At 39.1% G+C, this 17,271-nt stretch overlaps 1 protein-coding gene and 1 long non-coding RNA gene across 9 annotated transcripts in view; one reads left to right on the top strand and one right to left on the bottom strand.

The window, feature by feature from the left end:
* The window catches only part of LOC127535740 (uncharacterized), a 511,585-nt gene that overhangs the window by 247,394 nt on the left and 246,920 nt on the right, over window positions 1-17,271 (bottom strand). The gene's annotated exons all lie outside the window — the stretch shown is intronic.
* arhgef37 (Rho guanine nucleotide exchange factor (GEF) 37) overlaps window positions 1-17,271 on the top strand; it is a 37,773-nt gene that overhangs the window by 2,730 nt on the left and 17,772 nt on the right. The window contains exons 2-10 of one of the 8 annotated variants that reach the window (XM_051954354.1): window positions 173-211; window positions 6,068-6,150; window positions 6,487-6,597; window positions 11,087-11,595; window positions 14,051-14,180; window positions 15,076-15,223; window positions 15,318-15,517; window positions 15,625-15,755; window positions 17,027-17,131. In XM_051954354.1, coding sequence (XP_051810314.1) covers window positions 11,098-11,595; window positions 14,051-14,180; window positions 15,076-15,223; window positions 15,318-15,517; window positions 15,625-15,755; window positions 17,027-17,131 — 1,212 coding nt within the window. In that variant the 5' untranslated portion in view covers window positions 173-211; window positions 6,068-6,150; window positions 6,487-6,597; window positions 11,087-11,097. Of the gene's footprint in view, window positions 1-121; window positions 212-5,951; window positions 6,151-6,480; window positions 6,598-11,086; window positions 11,596-14,050; window positions 14,181-15,075; window positions 15,224-15,317; window positions 15,518-15,624; window positions 15,756-17,026; window positions 17,132-17,271 lie in introns of all 8 variants that reach the window. The other 7 variants (XM_051954352.1, XM_051954353.1, XM_051954351.1 and 4 more) reach the window with 7 other exon arrangements.

Raw genomic sequence — 17,271 nt, 5'->3', positions numbered from 1 at the left:
GCTAAATCTAAATCAAGTGCTTTATTATTATTGTGCCGTCCAGATTACGAAAAAGTAAAATAAAGTTTGTACATAGAGAGATGTGCCAGCTGTTTGTTTCATCTAAATGTGTTTATTTTAGTCTTCCACTGATTAGATGATGTTCCCTTCTGCTGCCGTTTCTGACGCCCAGAGTGGAGCTGCAATAAGAGAAGGAATCTGATGCCTTAAGGTAAAAATATGGTTTGCAATCATTTTGTTAAGGTTCTGGGCTTCGTCGTGGTGATTGTAATTTGGCTCAACAATTTGAGGATTTTTCTGAGACGTATTGCAATTACAGTAAGATTTGTGATGTTAAGTCAAGCTTCAGTTCAATTTTCACACTGTAATAGATTTTAAACATGCGATGGAGCACAACAGCATGATACCATCAGAAGTGACACAAGGAGGATGGTATGTGGATGTAAACCACTAATACGACAGTTTAGACCCTCAGTCAGGCACAACGTATGATATATGTCCCGAAATTGCTGCCTTTGTGATTTGCTAATTGTATTGTGTTGTATTGACATGCATTTTGAAGTTGGTTCATTGGTTCAGGACAATAATTTGGAGTTTAAACAGGCATGTGGTCTGTTTCTCTCATCTTTTTACAATTTGGAGTCAATGAAACATGACTTCCACACCAAACTGAGACATATTTAATCCTTTTTTTGTCTTCTATGATAATTCTGTTAGGACATTTTGCTAATACAGTCAAGCCCGGAATTATTCACATCCCTGGCCAATTTTGACTTAAAGTTACTTTTCTTCAACCAGCAAGTCTGGAAATGACGCAGGCTTCTCCTAAAAGATAATAAGATGGTGTACAAGCAGCATCATTGTCCAAAATGATTCATACCCATTGCAAACTGTGTCAGTCTATGGGAAAATCCAAGGTTTTATTCCATTCCGAATAGTCCAAGTTGTTCTAAAGCTGTGCATACTTACTTTCTTTACAAATTAGCATTCAATAGTACTTGTTTGCTCTTCACAGTCCAGCCTCATGAAGAGTGGAGGAACATGTTTTTAGATGGATTCGGTTTAGCAAGTTATTTATTGCGTAGCAGGTAAGCTAAAGATATACAAAAGTCAATATAGGAATAAAGGGCCTTTGTGTGTTTCTGATGTAAATGAGGTGTTATCTTAGCTGCATGCCTGTAAACAATGTAAAATAAATAAAAACCTCCGCTAACTAATTCCTAGTCAAGCACAACACTCTGGCCACACCCCTGCTTACTGTGTCATTCTATATTTAGCCTTTTTCTCAAGTCATCACTCCATCCAGCTCTGACTCTTTCTACACAGTGTGTCATACGAAGTTACTGTACAGCTGGTCATCACTCCGAGTCTATGATGTAAAGCAAACTCTGAAAACTCAACAAGCCTAAAAAGTCAACATAAGCTTTCCCCCTAAAGGTGTGATAGAAGCCTTAATCTGTTGTCGCTCTCCTATGATGCTTCACTCAGTGCATCTAACGCTGCTGCAGCGTGAATTGAAAGGAAGCGTGTTTACTGCTGAGACAACAGACAGGATGCAATCATCGCTGCTTTCATTTTCAGCTTTGTTGTCTTTTCTCAGCTCTTTGTCATGTAGACTGCAGCAGGAAAACCTCAGTGTGGGTTTTCAGGAGACTTTAAGAAGCAGGTCAGCAAATGACAACTTCACACCGATGCAAGGTTGGAGTGTTTGTTAAGAGAGGCGTGCTACAATTAATTCCAATTATGTGAACTTATTTATTTTGTATTCCTGTTTTTAGAAGGTTCCCGAGTAGTATCACATGTCTGATATAGTGAGATAATGTCTCATGGTTTCCTTTTTGCACAAGTCTTCATGTGAAAACTCGCATGCACAGTGGCCAGAAACTTGACCAACCCTGCAATTGCACAAAACACGGAGTCATGACTCAGTAACATGGCTATATGTAGAACACAGTTACTGAGTCATTACTCCACCCTGCTCTGACTCTTCCTCCATCTGCATTACTGTTCTGTAGCTAATGTACGCTAATCATCAACTCGGATAACAACGTCTCACATAAAGTCAATGAGACAAGCATGCCAATATTAAATGGTTGTTCATCTGAACAGAGGAAGATATGAGATGTTTAGTCTGTCTGAATTTCTCTGTCAGTTTATATCTAGCTCTTTGTTTTGGAAATAATAGCAGCTGTCGTTATTATCACAGGAAAATTTTATTTGTATAGCACTTTTTATGAGCTTCACATGAAAAAAGTCAGAATGAATATAAAATATAGTGTTGAAATGCCATACTTAATGTAATATAACATTGGAGACAAAATCCACTGTGTATTAGTAATAAAATAAGGTGAAAGTAGAACTAAAACTAGATGAGCCCTCAGTAGAGGGCAGAACCACGCCCTCTGCTGGCGAAAACCCTGTCCTCCCTATACAACTGATGCAATATGTATCAATTTTGATCATCGTACGTATCTCCCTCCCTACTTGATCTGCTGACCTGTAACTCCAGAACTGAGCAGGGGACCTTAGACTGATCTTCAGTGCCAAGTTTGATTATCCTGACTTCAGCGGTTGCAGAGATATCGGACCGGACATAGCCACATACATACATACATACATACTTACCCAGCCAGATACCGCACCGAATGCAATAACCCCGCCGACGTACCCGTCGGGCGTGGTTAATTAGAGCGTATTGAATGAACTTAAGTAATGTGAAGACAGACTTATCTATAGACAGTGTGTTGCATTGCAGAGTTCTTGCAAACACATAGTTAACCTTGGATTTAGAAATGTAGCTAAATGGCCAATTAAGGGGTTTGTATATAAGGAGAAAGACCCTCAAATCGATTCTAAATGTTACAGAATGCCAGTGCAGATCAGCCAAAATTGTACTAATGCGCTCTCTCCTCTTAGTTCTGCTTATTAGTCAAGCTTCAGAATTTGGAATGAGCTGAAGTCTCTGTGTGTTTTATCAGGAGGCTCATAAAAAGCGCTTTGCAGTATTCAAATCGGCTTTCAATACGGGCATTAATCAGTTTCTCAGCTTCTCTTGAAATCATGATATTCTCCCAAACACAGTGTGTACATGGGATGTGCAGCAATACCAGTACGTTAGTGCAGAAGAAGCTTCAGTGCTCTGAGAGTATTGAGTATAGTCAGTCTGCATTTTAGCAGAACCCAATATATAATTAATCTATTTCTGAGTGTAAAGCAGAAGAATAAACACCTTTAAAGTGTGCAAATCATACATGCATAGCACAAAATGAACTCCAGAGTGGTAAAAATAGGAATGTAGACATGCCAAGTGCTTTCTAAAAACTATCTGGTCCAAGAAGTGTTTGGCACCGCTTTCTCAAAAGCAAGGTCTGTATGCGTCTGGTTAAAAGTGCACACGTCGTTTCAGACGTAATCCTTGAAATCCTTGTTTTTGCATTCAGACTGCAGCCCTGCAACGCTGACAACATCTTAGTCTAAACAAAAAGTGAAGGACACATGGGTTTTGGTTCTACTCGTCTGCCTGTATTTTGCAGGATATCTCAAAAACAGATTCAGTGGACCAAAATGTGGTAGAAGTTTAAGACCACAGGCCAAGGAACAACGGATACGTTTTTGGTACAAAATCAGGTATTTTTATATAGTACAATTATAGTATAGTTTGCCATTAGATTGCCATTACCCAGAGTCAATAAAACCTTGCCCAAAAGAGATATTCAAGACGTATATTGGTATTAATAGTTGAGTGTTTAAGCATTCTGTCAGCAATGAACTGGTACATTGTACAGAAAAAACAGCATCAATAACAAGATGCATACTGATTACTATTTTACATTTTTAGAACACACTTGACTGTAGTCTCTGGTGGACACGTAAATGATGACACTGTTTCTAAATTACATCATTTCTGTACTGCAATTTCGTTTTACTGAATTGGCCATCGTATGTTACATACATCTGCAATAAGATGATATTAGCCGGTATTTCCGTCTGGCGTCATTGCCAAAAATCACAACAGCTTCTGAAATGTCATCCCTTGGCAGAGGAATGATGAGCGTCTCCAAGAAATCGAGCATTTCCCTTCTTCAAAATGCATGTTTTGACTCTGAGAAAGCAGCAGCTCATCTTAAGGTTGCCATCAGATGCCGGAAGTCAGCTGATGAAAGAGTCCGGCCTGGTGGCATTCCTTCCTGACATACCGATCTGATGAACCAGATTAGCTGCTGCCTTCGTGCCTCCCTCATTCCAGTCTCATCAGGACTGGCTGCTGTGAATACGTTTTTTGTCTCAGGCCAAGGTCAGGCAGACATCTTTGTATAATTATTCTCAGGGCTCAGTAGAACATACACAGTGTGTATGTTTGGGTCATTGCTGCTTGTGTTAAAGAAACCATAAGGACGCGTTGTATTATCAAAAGATGGAGAAGAAACTCAAGATACCACTGTTGCTACAGAGTCTTAGTACTTCTTGTGATTTACAATGCTGGCAGCCTGACGACATATGACCCTTCCTTCATAATAGGGAATACTTTGCTTGTATATGTGCAGTAAAAATAGGAGTGAAGATGTTAGAGCATCAAGCTAGAATGCACTCCTGTTAACTTGGAGCCCAGTTTATTGAAATTGAACAATTTTTCTCATTTTCTCCTGCAGTTACATCACCTTTATTGTCCATTAAGACAAATATTTTCAAAGTATTGTTTTGCTATTGTTTATCAGACACTGTTTTGAGGAAATCTGCCTCTTCAGTTAGCAACTAGCCTTTAGCACAGCCTTACCTCCTGTGAAAGTCACTCATGTTCTCATGGTTGTGCTGCTCGTTTAGTTTTTGCATGTTGTGTCTCTGCTACAGAGACGTGTCTGGCAGATAGAGCAGATTGTTAAAGTTAATCTTGCATTAGGAAGATGTTACAGGTACTGTAGGTTGCATTGCCACAGGCTAAGAGGCAAAGCAAGCCTCTTAAGGGTAGCTTTAGGCTAGCACCGCCGGGTATTGTCACAAGGAAGCGAGATGCTAGTTTGAGATTACATTGTTTATTAAACCTCATAGTTGATTGGCTTTTATAGGGGACATGTACCAGCTAATTGGATGGACTAGAGAGAGGGAGTTGCCAAAGTAGCACATTTAATGCATTATATCATTTTTATTTAATCAATTCATAAACATCAAGATATGGGAAAATGCTGCATAATGATGAGAATCAGAACCAGAAATACTTTATTTATCATACAGTTCCTCACATTCAAAGTCAGAAATATAAACAGTACAAACTATATTGATAAATGTAAGTACAAAATATGAAGTAAAAATAAAAAGATAAGAAAAAACAATAATAATCTGTCAATTCTTAATTATTCCGTCCATCAGGATCCACTAATTTTTATAGCTTTGCTGATTCTTTACCTTCCTATAAGCCGTAGCACCATCACACATGAAGCCAAAATATAATGTTTAATATTTACACCTGCAGAACTAATAAAATTCCCAGGATACTCAGCTGCACTTTGTACTAATTAGTAAATGTGAGACTGCAAACATGCTAACCTAAACATTTAACTTGTTACTGTTAAATAGAAACATGTTGGCATGTTGACTTTAGTTTAGAACAAGTTTTTCTCTGCTTTTACCATCACCAATGAAATTCCTTTGTGTTCTGATGTATTGGCAGTGATGTCTCAAAATAAACCCAAGTTTGTATGTCTAAAGACTTTTCGAAGGATTTTTTGCTGATCTCCGCTTTTTTACATTGAAAGAAGTTGAATGCAGATGTTTTTAGTCCTCTTCTTAACTTCTATTTGAATTCCTTTTGGGGCTCAGTGGGCATATGTTTTCTTTAATAGTTTCTTCAATTAGTTTCTAATAAAACAGAGGCACAACTAGCATAAATCTTTTACTTCTGGCTGAGGAACTCTTAAGGGGCGAGCTGTAAATCTGTCTTTGTTACCCTCCACCAGAAAATCCAGACAATCCCTTTGCAATTGGAAGAGGATGGGACGTCCCGCGGAGCTTTTGTTTCCTGTGGTAGGAAACTTAAATCACTTCAGCGCTCTGTTTTCGTTGGTTCGCACAGTGTCTCATGAAGACTCTCATGGTGTCGTCTGATTGGTCCCCCAAATCCACTGAAGACCCGTCAGCCAATCGGCCGCCGTCTGGGTGAGTGCCGCTTCCTCTTCCCACCAGCTGCTGCAGTCAATCAGCTTATTCAGCTGCACAGTGTGTGCATATGTGTGTGTGTGTGTGTGCTCACTCTTTCCTCCCCCCCCTCCCCTCTCTTTCCTCTACAGAACAGCCATCCCACCCTCTTTCCACTCCCATCCCCCCCTTTCCTCACACACACTTTATGCGCTGTGTTTCTCTCTCAATCGCACACGCTTGTGAATATACACTCACACACTCCTGCCACATGAGGCCCAGCCACAGCCTGCTGTGTGTGAGTCACTGGAGAAAGTTACACCGGTTTGTGTGTGTGTGTTTTCCATGCAGCAGCAGCAGCAGCAGCGTCTCCTCTGCAGCACATTTCGCTTCAGTTGGGACACAGTGCAAGGAGACAGAGAGGGGAGATCGAGCTTCGCTGCAGCTGAATCTGGGATTCTAGTCAAGGTAATGACAGCCTCACTTCCTATGAGTGTTTGTAATGATACTCTGTCACTCAAACGCGCGTTATTGTCGGGACAGTGATGAGTTTGCTGTGGTTTTTGGTTGGCGTTGAGGTTTTAAACACTTGTTTTGGAATGGTGAGTGTTTGCTCCAGTTTGTGACTTGTCTGTTTTGATTTGTGTTTGTGTGAGTCAATTGAAGAGCATATTGGTTGCATCGCTTTGAGGGCAGATTTTGCATATCCATACAAGATGCTTAGTAAAAGTCATACCTTTAAATTTTTACAAGCTGCGTTTTCAGCATTTACATATGAAGCCAAAGTTTGAAAAAATTAAATTCTGTCTAAACATGAACAGCATGTCAAGTTAGGGGGAAAAAATCGAAGGAAGTAAATTCAGGAACTGTCTGATCAAGAGGGTATTTGATGCCAGCATTTGGTGCAACTTTAATTGTTGGTTAATACTTATTTCTGACTCTAAAAAGGAACTGAGATTTAGTACTTTGCTCAAGTTGTAAATCTCAGTAATCTGCATCACCATATGCTGCAAAAACCCTTACAGTCATTTATTGGAGGGAATGGTTAGGTTAAGATTAGATCAAAATCAATGACAGCAATGCAAATAAATAAAATAAATCTTAAAAGTACACCTCAGTCCTGTGCAGCAGTGGTGGAAGAAGTACTCGCATCTTGTATGTATGTAAAAGTACCAAAATTACAATGTAGGAGTGCAAATAAAAACCCTGCATTTAAATGTTCCGCTCATGTTAAAGTGCAAAAGTATTAGCGTCATAGTTTTCTTAAATTACAAAACGTAAAGTTGTGCAGAATGCAGATTGATTTATGTAATTCGATTTTAAGTATTGATGCACCTTCACTTGTTGCATCTGGTTTAAGTGATTTAACTACTTGATGCAGTTCATCTGCTGGGTGAATTTCCCTTCATCTTAGTCTACAGTATTCATTATAATTTGATTGTCGATTAGATTTAGTATTATGAAACCAAATCTGTAAAGTGGGCAGCAGCAAAAAAATTAGTGTAGCAAAAAATACTGTATTCACCCTTGAATTGTGGTTAAATATAAGTCTAAAGTAGTGGAAATGGAAATACTCAACTTAAGTACAAATAACTCAAAATTGTACTTTTGTGTAGTACTTCAGTAAATGTACTTTGTTACTTTACGTCAGTGCCAAGATAATTATACCAACAAAAATGAGAAAGAATATTTTAAAGGGTTACAACATAATTTAATATGCTGTCAGCTGGCAGTTTATTAGCTTCATCTTGCTGCACCTACTGAACTATTTAAAGAATTTTGAAAGTTAAAATTCCAAGCAACACCTCAGTACCTCTCAGTAAACTGACATTTTCAGCGACACAGTTTGTATCACAGAGAACTGGGTGGTGTTGTGTCTAACAGTACGTGTCAGTACATTTACCCATTTATCTCATGAAAATTCCTTTAAGTTAGAGCCATGAACATCAAATGCTATTTAGTACTGACTGAAAGGGACTACAGCATTGATATGAGGGAATTTGTTGCTGTGATATTGTCGCAGTAATGTATCAGTTCTTCATATTAATGTGAAATTCATGTCTTCAAATAAACATTGTAAGACACACAGCACAACTGGAACACTATATTCTCATGCAGCAAAACAGCTTTATTATGTATATTAATGCAGCAGCGTGCAGCTGAAGGTGAGAGTTTAATAATGGAAATGTGCAAAATGTCATCAGGTAGTTTAACTATTAAAATGTGTCCCTAGAATACTGCATAAAGTGTAGGAAAATATATTTCACAAAAATCTTTGTGTTAGTACTCAAACCCAGGTGTCAAACTGCTGGAAAAAACACCTACAGACTTTGGCATACACAAGAAACTCCAAACCTTTTGATGTTAAATGTCATTGGTAAGTCCTCACACTGACACTTTGATTTCATCACCGAGTCAAAAATAAAATTGTCATTAGAGCCTGACCTTAAAAGCCACAAAGGGCTGTTCAAGTGGACCATGTAATAGCTAATTGCCGCAGCAGTGGCAGCATTAGTCGCTCTGTAAGCAGCTTGCCAGCCTCCTGGTGGGTCAACACGTGGTGTTCCAGCTCAGAGGATCCATGACAATACAATAAACAAAGCTTTCTCATCTGCTGCTGCCTGCTGATTTATGCAGTTATAAAAGCTGTATTAACATACATGGTAGTCCACATAATGCTTGATTGTATGTTTCCTTCTGCTGCTTCAAACAGGCCTCAGTTGCTGTGGTGGTGTTTGCACTTTGCAAAACTGAGCATCAAATCGAGTGCAGGAATGTATCGCTGTCAGCATTGCAATTCTAAGAATTTTTCTGTAGTAGGCTTCTCTGTCAGGAAATGATACAGAAAACACTCTGAATTTCACATAGAGGCTAGAAAATGTGAATTGTATTTATATGATTGACTGAATAGCTCTCTCCTGACTGTCCACATTAGATGCTGTAAACCAAGAGTGTCAAACTCATATTAGCTCAGGAGCCACATTCAGACCAGTTTGATAGCAAGTGGGTCGGACCAGTAACCTATCAATAACGACAACTCCTCATTTTTCCCTTTGTTCTCGTGCAAAAAAGTACATTCTAAAAATGTTCACATTTAAGGAGCTATCTTTTTACAAAACATTTTGAACAACCTGAAATTTCTCAGTAAAATAACTTTAATTTCAATAACATTATGCCTCAGTTTATCATTTAAACATTAAAACTTACAGATCAGAATGTGTGTCTATAAAGGCACAAAACATTCAGTCACACACATCTGGAACTGAACTATACTGAACGAGTATTTTACTTTATGATCGAAACAACTTGTCAAGGTCTAGAAATTGTTTTATATGTACGCAAATATACATTTTGCAGTTGATGTCGTCGCTGTAATTTTTACACTTTGCAAAACTGACCTTTCAACGAAGAGGTTATTTATGTGATACTTAATTCCCGAAAGCATGCCAACTGATTACTAGCTCAAAATGTGTTATGGTTTTGCAATCTGTATTTCTTCAGTTATACAGAGCAGACCTACACTCTGGTTACTTCCACATTTTGACAGCTGTGCTGTTTCGACACAGCTGTGCACATACAGGAGAGATGCAGGGAGGATTCACACGGCTTCATCTGTAGCTATTTGGATCCAGTTTGTGCCTCTCACTTCTTTTCTGCACGTTCAAATGAAGACACTGAGCCAGTGTTTTTCTGAAACATGAATGCCTTCTACTTCAGTTTTAGGGTATTTTCAGAAACAGTGTAAATAAAAAACAGTGTGGCTGCTTTTTATATAGTTTAAGTTGATACTGTTTCCTAATCTGAAAATGGTAGACAGATGTTTACACATTTTCTGTCTCGTGATGAACAACACAAGAAATACCGGGCTTTGCAAAAGTTCTGTTACACTCGGTTTCATGATCTTTAGAGACGTTTACATGTCGGAGTGAAAAATTCCATTAAATAAACTGAAAGTTCTACCTTATAGGCAGGTGTCCTTAATACAAATTTTTTTCTCCGGTGAAGTTGTATCAAGATGGAAGTCAAAAGAGTTGAGATATCTGCTCTCCTTTGTGCTGAACAACAGCCGGATGACCGTCCACAGAGTCGCGGAGAGGCTAAAGAATGGTGAAGATATTTCAGGTCTTCACCATTCTTGAAAGATCACTGAAAGATCTTCACCATTCTTGAGCCTCTCCGCGACTCTGTGGACGGTCATCCGGCTGATGTTCAGCTGCTTGGCTCTGTCAGACTTGTTGTGGCCAGCGTGAAGGAGAGCAGATATCTCAACTCTTTTGACTTCCATCTTGATACAACTTCACCGGAGAAAAACATTGTATTAAGGACACCTACCTATAAGGTAGAACTTCCAGTTTATTTAATGGAATTTTTCACTCCGACATGTAAACGTCTCTAAAGATCATGAAACTGTGTAACAGAACTTTTGCGAAGCCCGGTATACTACACATACTTATACAGATAAATGTGACTTGTAATAGAAAATTTCCATTCTACAAAGATATTATGAAGAAGCACGCATACAGATTAACAACAATAAGTCAATACATCGTGGTCCACTTAAGTATTTTAACATTTTCAGGTATTTTTTTGCCATTGTTGTCTGAGATCCTGCTAAATCAAGCTGAAACAAGTGCATACGAATTTTTCCATCCATCCACATCAGGATGAGAAAATGTGACAGCATGCACCTGTTGCCCTTCATACCGATTACTCAATCAATACAAAATGTAAGCCTCCTGTTAAACTTGCTCTGCTCTGTAGCCAGAAAACTACTGTTCAAATGGGGTCCTAGGAGGATGTTTTCCCCTCTAATCTTGAACAAAAATCTTTTAAATGGCAGTTTTAGTTGGTTGGAGAAATAGCAATAAAGACATTATTATGTATGCTGTAATGATTTGTAGGTACAAAATAAATTCAAACACGAAGAACAGTGTCTAACAGCATTTGTCTCTGGCAGTGATCTTCATCATGGAGGTTCCCAGGAGGCCTCAGTCCTCCTTCACACTGGCTCTCCCTAAACCAGCCTCATCTGCTCTGTCTTCCCTGGGAGCTGTAGAGAAGGTTACCAAGAAAGATCCAATGAAAGAAAAACTCCTGGAGAGGACATATGATCAAGCTGGACAAGAAAAGAGAAACTTGGAGGAGGCGTTTGAGTCGGATGTGTCTGTGTTTGTGGAGGCACCTGGCGATTCTTCAGAACTTGAAGATATAAGTACTGCTCGAACAAATTCAAGACTTCCCTCACAGGACAGTTTTTCAGAGGAGAGCTCGATATCACAGGAGAGGTTGGCAGAGGAGGCCAAAGAGGCTAAGAAGAAGTCTGAAGAGGAGGCAGCAGCAGCTAAAGAGAGGGCAGCGCAGAGACAGCTGCTGGCTATAGAGGAGCTGGTCCAGTCTGAGAGGAATTACCTTCGAATGCTGCAACTCAGCACTGTGACTATCAGGAGCAACCTGCAGAAACTACAGGTATGAATCAACGACACGATGAATAAGTGGATAGAGCATGATACTAAGGATGGCAGTGCAGAAACAGTAATTCCAAATAGGATTTAATGTGTGGATTATTTGTCCTTTTATTATGCATGACTTGATCGTTATGTCTTTTGAATTTGTCAACCGACCAAATAGTCAAACTTTTGGTTTGTAGTGATATTAAGGCAGGAATTACAGCTAATTTATGTGATTCTTTAAAGAGAACTAATAAAATTCAGTTCATCTACACCCAAAAATTATTTAATTGAGAAACTAAATCTAAATAGTTTATATTAAATAAAATAAATAAGCTGAGCAGACGTGATTAACGCATGCACACTTCACAAAACAGAATTAATAAATTTCATCTCGCATCACTATATTTATCCATATTGTTGTCACTCTAGTATTTCTCAGACTGTCCTTACTTGAATAAAATAAATAAATCAATACATAAATAAATAAAAGTAAAAAACAATAAAATACATAAATGAATCAATATGATTTGTATGATTAGATTTTTTATTTTTAAGGTATTAAGCTAAATATGTTACATTTGACTGAACATTATGCAAACAGCAATAAAATAACTATTTTGGCAGATTTTTAAATATTTGTCTCTGTAGTGAAAATAGTGTTTTTTTTTGCATTCATTCCACAAAACACATGTTGTTTCCCCCATAGCTTTAGATATTACCCTGGAAAGACAGTTTCCTGTGCCTTCCTTTAGTGATGGATGTCATAAGAAACCGTTAGACAGTCAAGATCAATGTACAGATTTAAAGCGAGCAGTTGTGAAACATGTTGTTTTACGGCAGAACAACCGTTTTGATTGTGCTTTCAAACAATAAGTTATCACTACATGTTGTAATGGCATTGCAGCATCCAGATATACTGCTCTGCCGTTGCCCCTTGTTTGCTTACAGCTTTTCATTTTGTCTTGAGGTATTGCTTAATACTGCTAAATAATCATTTATTATCGCTGGTAATGAAATGGGGCCTCATAAAACATAATGGAATCAGGCTTTATGAGCTGGAAGGACTGAGCTGTAGATGAGCATGAAAATGACAACACACCCAGGGAACAGGAGAAGAGGGAGAGGACACTCAAATGGAAATAAAAAGACATGAAAAGGGCGAAATTATGAGCCGGTGACCTGTTAAAGGAAGGAAATTAACTGGTGAATGGAGGCATAGTTGATGAGATGGATATTAAAAACTAAATTTATCACTTTTATGCGCCATTTCTCTAATGTAAAATTGTGACGACGTGCAAAAATGTAGAAATAAAAGGAAAGATGGAGGTGCTTTAGAAAATATCATGAAGATAATGTGATGGCTGCATGAAGGACAGAGAGAGAAAATACTGAAAAGTGGTAGAGTGCAGGAGCACTGACCAGAGGGAAAACTGGAATAAATGTGGATGAATAGTGGCATTGTGAGACAGAAAAGTTACTGGATTGTTTTTCTCTGGCAATGTGCACATTGTTCAGTCTCACAGCGGTTCGTGTGCCCACTCTTCTCTCATTACAATAGAATGAAGCAGGACAGAATAGATCTTTATCAGCCACATTAGCATTTTCCCTGTAAGGATGACCTCATACATATGTTGCACAAATGACAATTTATGCTATTAGTGTTATAATAATGCTCAAATTTCTGAATTGCATGTTGATTGTGCTGATATTGCCATTTACCGTGTTATATTTTGCTCTATTTTTAGGAAAATGTAGCTAATGGCGCTTTTCCATTAGCAGCTAATCTCCTCGACTCGGTTTGTGAGGTTTCACATTAGGACGTAGTACCAGGTACCATTTTAGTACCGACTCGGCCGGGGTTCCAAGCGAGTCGAGCCGCTAATGTGACGTCTGCAGAGTGCAGGCCACTGATTGGACAGAGAGTGACAAAACTACACAGCATACATATTTTAATACCTAATAAGGAGAAATTAGCGAACTAGCATTAGCTTACCCTCATACGTCATCGAGTTCGAATCCTGTTTGTATCGCCTCCCAAACTCTCCTGTTCTCCTGAGTGTTTTGCCTCGCTGCCCTCAGCTTTCTCTGACTCTCTTCTTTTACTTTGGATCTGACAAAAGCCATAGACCGAGCAGCAGGGGTGCCATCACCTCCATGTCTTCCATTGTTGTGTTGCGTTTGTGTCGCAAATGACATAAAGGAACTTCTGGGCTGCCGCGCTATGACGACTCCACCCACGATGAGGTGGTACTCGATTGTAATAGAAAAAGACCTAAACCGAACCAAGTAGGTGCTAATGGAAAAGCACCTTTAGTTGCCTATTTGATAGATGTATAGCTTCATAGAGTCTGGTTTATATGCAGGCAAGATGGTTAAATATTAAAAATGTTCTCTGTGGTGTTTAGTTGTAAAAGCCTCGCTGAACAGTATATTTTACACGTGTTTTTTTTCTGTCCACATATCCACCAAAGCCTCCTCTATCCAACCTGGACAGCATGTTCCTGTACATAGAGGAGGTGATCGACGTGTCAAGCCGTCTGCTCAGCCTGTTGGATCAGAAGCAGGTCAAGCCTGGAAACCCAAATTTCCTGGAGACGCTCTGTAAGGACTGAATACTGTCTGTAACTTCACTCCATGAAGCTGTAATGTCCCCTCTAATCTTATTACCTGTGGTCATTTTTTCACAATGCGAGCCTGTTTAGAGTTCCAGCAGGACGTGGTACGATGGTTTCAGAGAGGTTTTCTGTTTTTAGATGAGCTGCTCCTGTCGTACTTGTTGTCTGTTCTCCTCTTGTCATCTGAAATGTGGTTTTTACTTTCATGCGAGAAGTCGTTTCTGCAAGTTTTCTGGAGGTGTTAGTAGAGCTTATTGTTCAGACTTTATACGCATTTTATTGCATTTGCGTCGTGTGAAAGGCCTCAATATTATTTTAATATCTGTGTTATTCCTTTTTGTTGCAATATTGACAACAAAGTCAAAGGTTAAGAGATTGTACCACATGCCTTCTAAGATTCTTTATGTGCTATTTTTCATTTGAAAATACAACCCAACTTGCACAAACTGTAAAACAAACTAAAAATATCTGTTTTTTTTTATTCCATGTTCTCTTAGTCAGGGCATGTCTGGACGGGTTTCTTCCCATGACCACATTTTAAAGTTTCTCAGCATGAAGGCTTAAAATTAAATTTGCTTGTTTACAACAAGAGAGTGCTTTTTATTACGCCCATACTATGGTACTTGCTTCCCTGAAAGCATGAATTGTGTTTCACATGCACCGCCTTTCTTATTTCTTGTGATTATTCCAACAGATGGCCAGCAGATGAATTTGATATGAGTAAATCTGCAATTTCATTTAGTTTTTTTGCCTGTATTTTAAAGTTCTTGCTACTTACCTTTCTGGTTTTACTTACATATATGAGAATTAAATTTGTGTTTTTGTGTTCTTCATGAATCCTGCATGTAGTGAAGTAAATGTATGTTTTTCCTTCCTGACAGGCAATTCATTCCTCAGCCTGTCTTCAGACATCGAAGCTGCCTATAAGGAATACTTGGCCAACTACAATCAAGTGACGGTGATAGAGGACGGCTACAAACAGAAGGAGGCCCTCTGGAATGAGATAGTAAAAGTCATCAAGGCCTCAGCGTAGGTTTATGCCGTTCTGACACACTGGAACAGAAAATACTAGATAAGCTGTAGAAATAGTTATAGAGCTCACAATCTGTGTTTGTCCCTCCAGGCCTGAAGTCAACGCCACCTCTCTGAGTTTCTTCCTGGTCATGCCGGTGCAGCGGATTGCCCGCTACCCACTCCTCCTGCAGACCATCCAGAAGCACACCGACCCGACTCACCCGGCCTATCCGCTCCTGGAGCAGACGGCTCACACCTCCATCGCCTTGAACTGTCGCATCAATGAGTACAAACGCTTCAGAGAAGTTGGTAAGAAAGTTTTCTCCCAAGACTGAAGAAATAAACTGATAGTGCTGCAAAAAAAAGCTGGTACTGCAGGCGCTGAAAGGGTTTTAGCTGTCCCTCATGTTTTGCAGCTGATAAATACAAGAAGACGGAAACCCTGACCATCAAAGACAAGATCAACCGCCTCAACTCCCACAGCATCGCAAAGAAGACCGCGAGGTTCAGCCAGCACTTTAAACATGAGACTGGGATAGCAGCTAAGGTAGGACCAATCCTTTTACCAAGTTAGGCATGAGAGCGGCGAGTCTAACCCATAAAATCAATAAAACGACTCGTAATAGTGGGTGTCTCAGGATGCTGAGCCATAAAATATATCTCACTACATACCATACCCTGACCTGCCAGCACCTCAGTAGTTAATGATTACCTGGGAATGTGCAAAGACGATGCATGATATGACCTTTCACCGAACCTGCTGTTTACTCTGGTCTGATCTACGGCGCTACGCTACAGTTACCATCGTCACTCCAGTGAGGTTTTACAGGTCTGATCAAAGAGGTCACATCCAAGAGCATCAATACATGTCTCCTGCAGCTTTATTTTGATTTATATTTTTATGCTTCTCATTTTTAGGTTTAAACCTGATTGCATTACAGTCAAAATCTAAAAGTACTTTAAAGATCTTATATTGCAAAAGTCATTTTAAATTATGTTTTGTGGTTATTATAAACTTGGAGGTGTACAGCAGAGGTTATTAAACTATAAAGATGTTTATTTTTGCCTTTCCTCAAGTCCCTCCCACAACTAGTTATAAGATTGTAAAAATTTGAACCATGTGCAGGGTAACACCAAACTAACCAGTACTCGTCCAGCCCAAACTGTGATTTTCAGCTAAAAACACTCTTAAGTGTCACACTGTAGGGAAATGTGACACTTTAATTAATTTGCTGAAAACGTGAAAGCTAAAGTTTCTACTAGCATAATAAAGGACGCCTAAACAAATGTAGCCACCTGAAAGGATTGCATTGACAAATGCCACTGTCTTCATGTTTTCTTGCTAATAGTGAATACTGAACACTGTAAAACTTTGCAGAAGAGCTTGAACTTGAAGAATGGGAAGAAACGACACGTTTAAACCCATGTTGGAAAAATCTCTCAGAATTGTATAAATACAAGCAAATCTGAGGTCTAGCACAAGTATTGTTATAATTATTTCAAATTGTAGGTGGTTAAGCAATATGTGACATTATAGTAAAGGTGCTAATCCGACAACTGGAAAAAGAAGGCTGTCATCATGCAACCTAAGCTTATAAAGACAGTTTTCTACTTGTATTATCTGCAGTAAACATCTAGTTAACACTATAATGACACCCTGAATGTACAGTAATTCTCAGGTGAAGATTACGTTAAAGAGTAATTACAGAGAAATGACTGTGGTACTAATGATGATGTGTTGATAATCAAGGTATCAAGTCCCAACATGCAACTTGAGACATTGCATACTGTAACATCTTCCTGTGAACTCTGTTTCAGCTCGTGGATGAGGAGTTTGATGCCTTGGAAGGTTTCTTTTACGTTCTGGAGAACGGGATCCTGGAGCTTCTGGAGAATGTGGAGACATACCTGAACCACTTACAGGTGAACTGCAAATGTCCAAAGCGGTTTAATGGGTGGTGGGCCTGGGATCTTTCTGCATGGAGTTCGCATGTTCTCCCTGTGCATGCGTGGTTTTTCTCCGGCTACTCCGGCTTCCTCTCACAGTCCAAAAATATACTGAG

The sequence above is a fragment of the Acanthochromis polyacanthus genome, chromosome 10, assembly GCF_021347895.1.
Source record: "Acanthochromis polyacanthus isolate Apoly-LR-REF ecotype Palm Island chromosome 10, KAUST_Apoly_ChrSc, whole genome shotgun sequence".
NCBI lineage: Eukaryota > Metazoa > Chordata > Actinopteri > Pomacentridae > Acanthochromis > Acanthochromis polyacanthus.
Note: the sequence above shows the minus strand (reverse complement) of the source record. Positions and strands in the feature narration are given on the sequence as shown.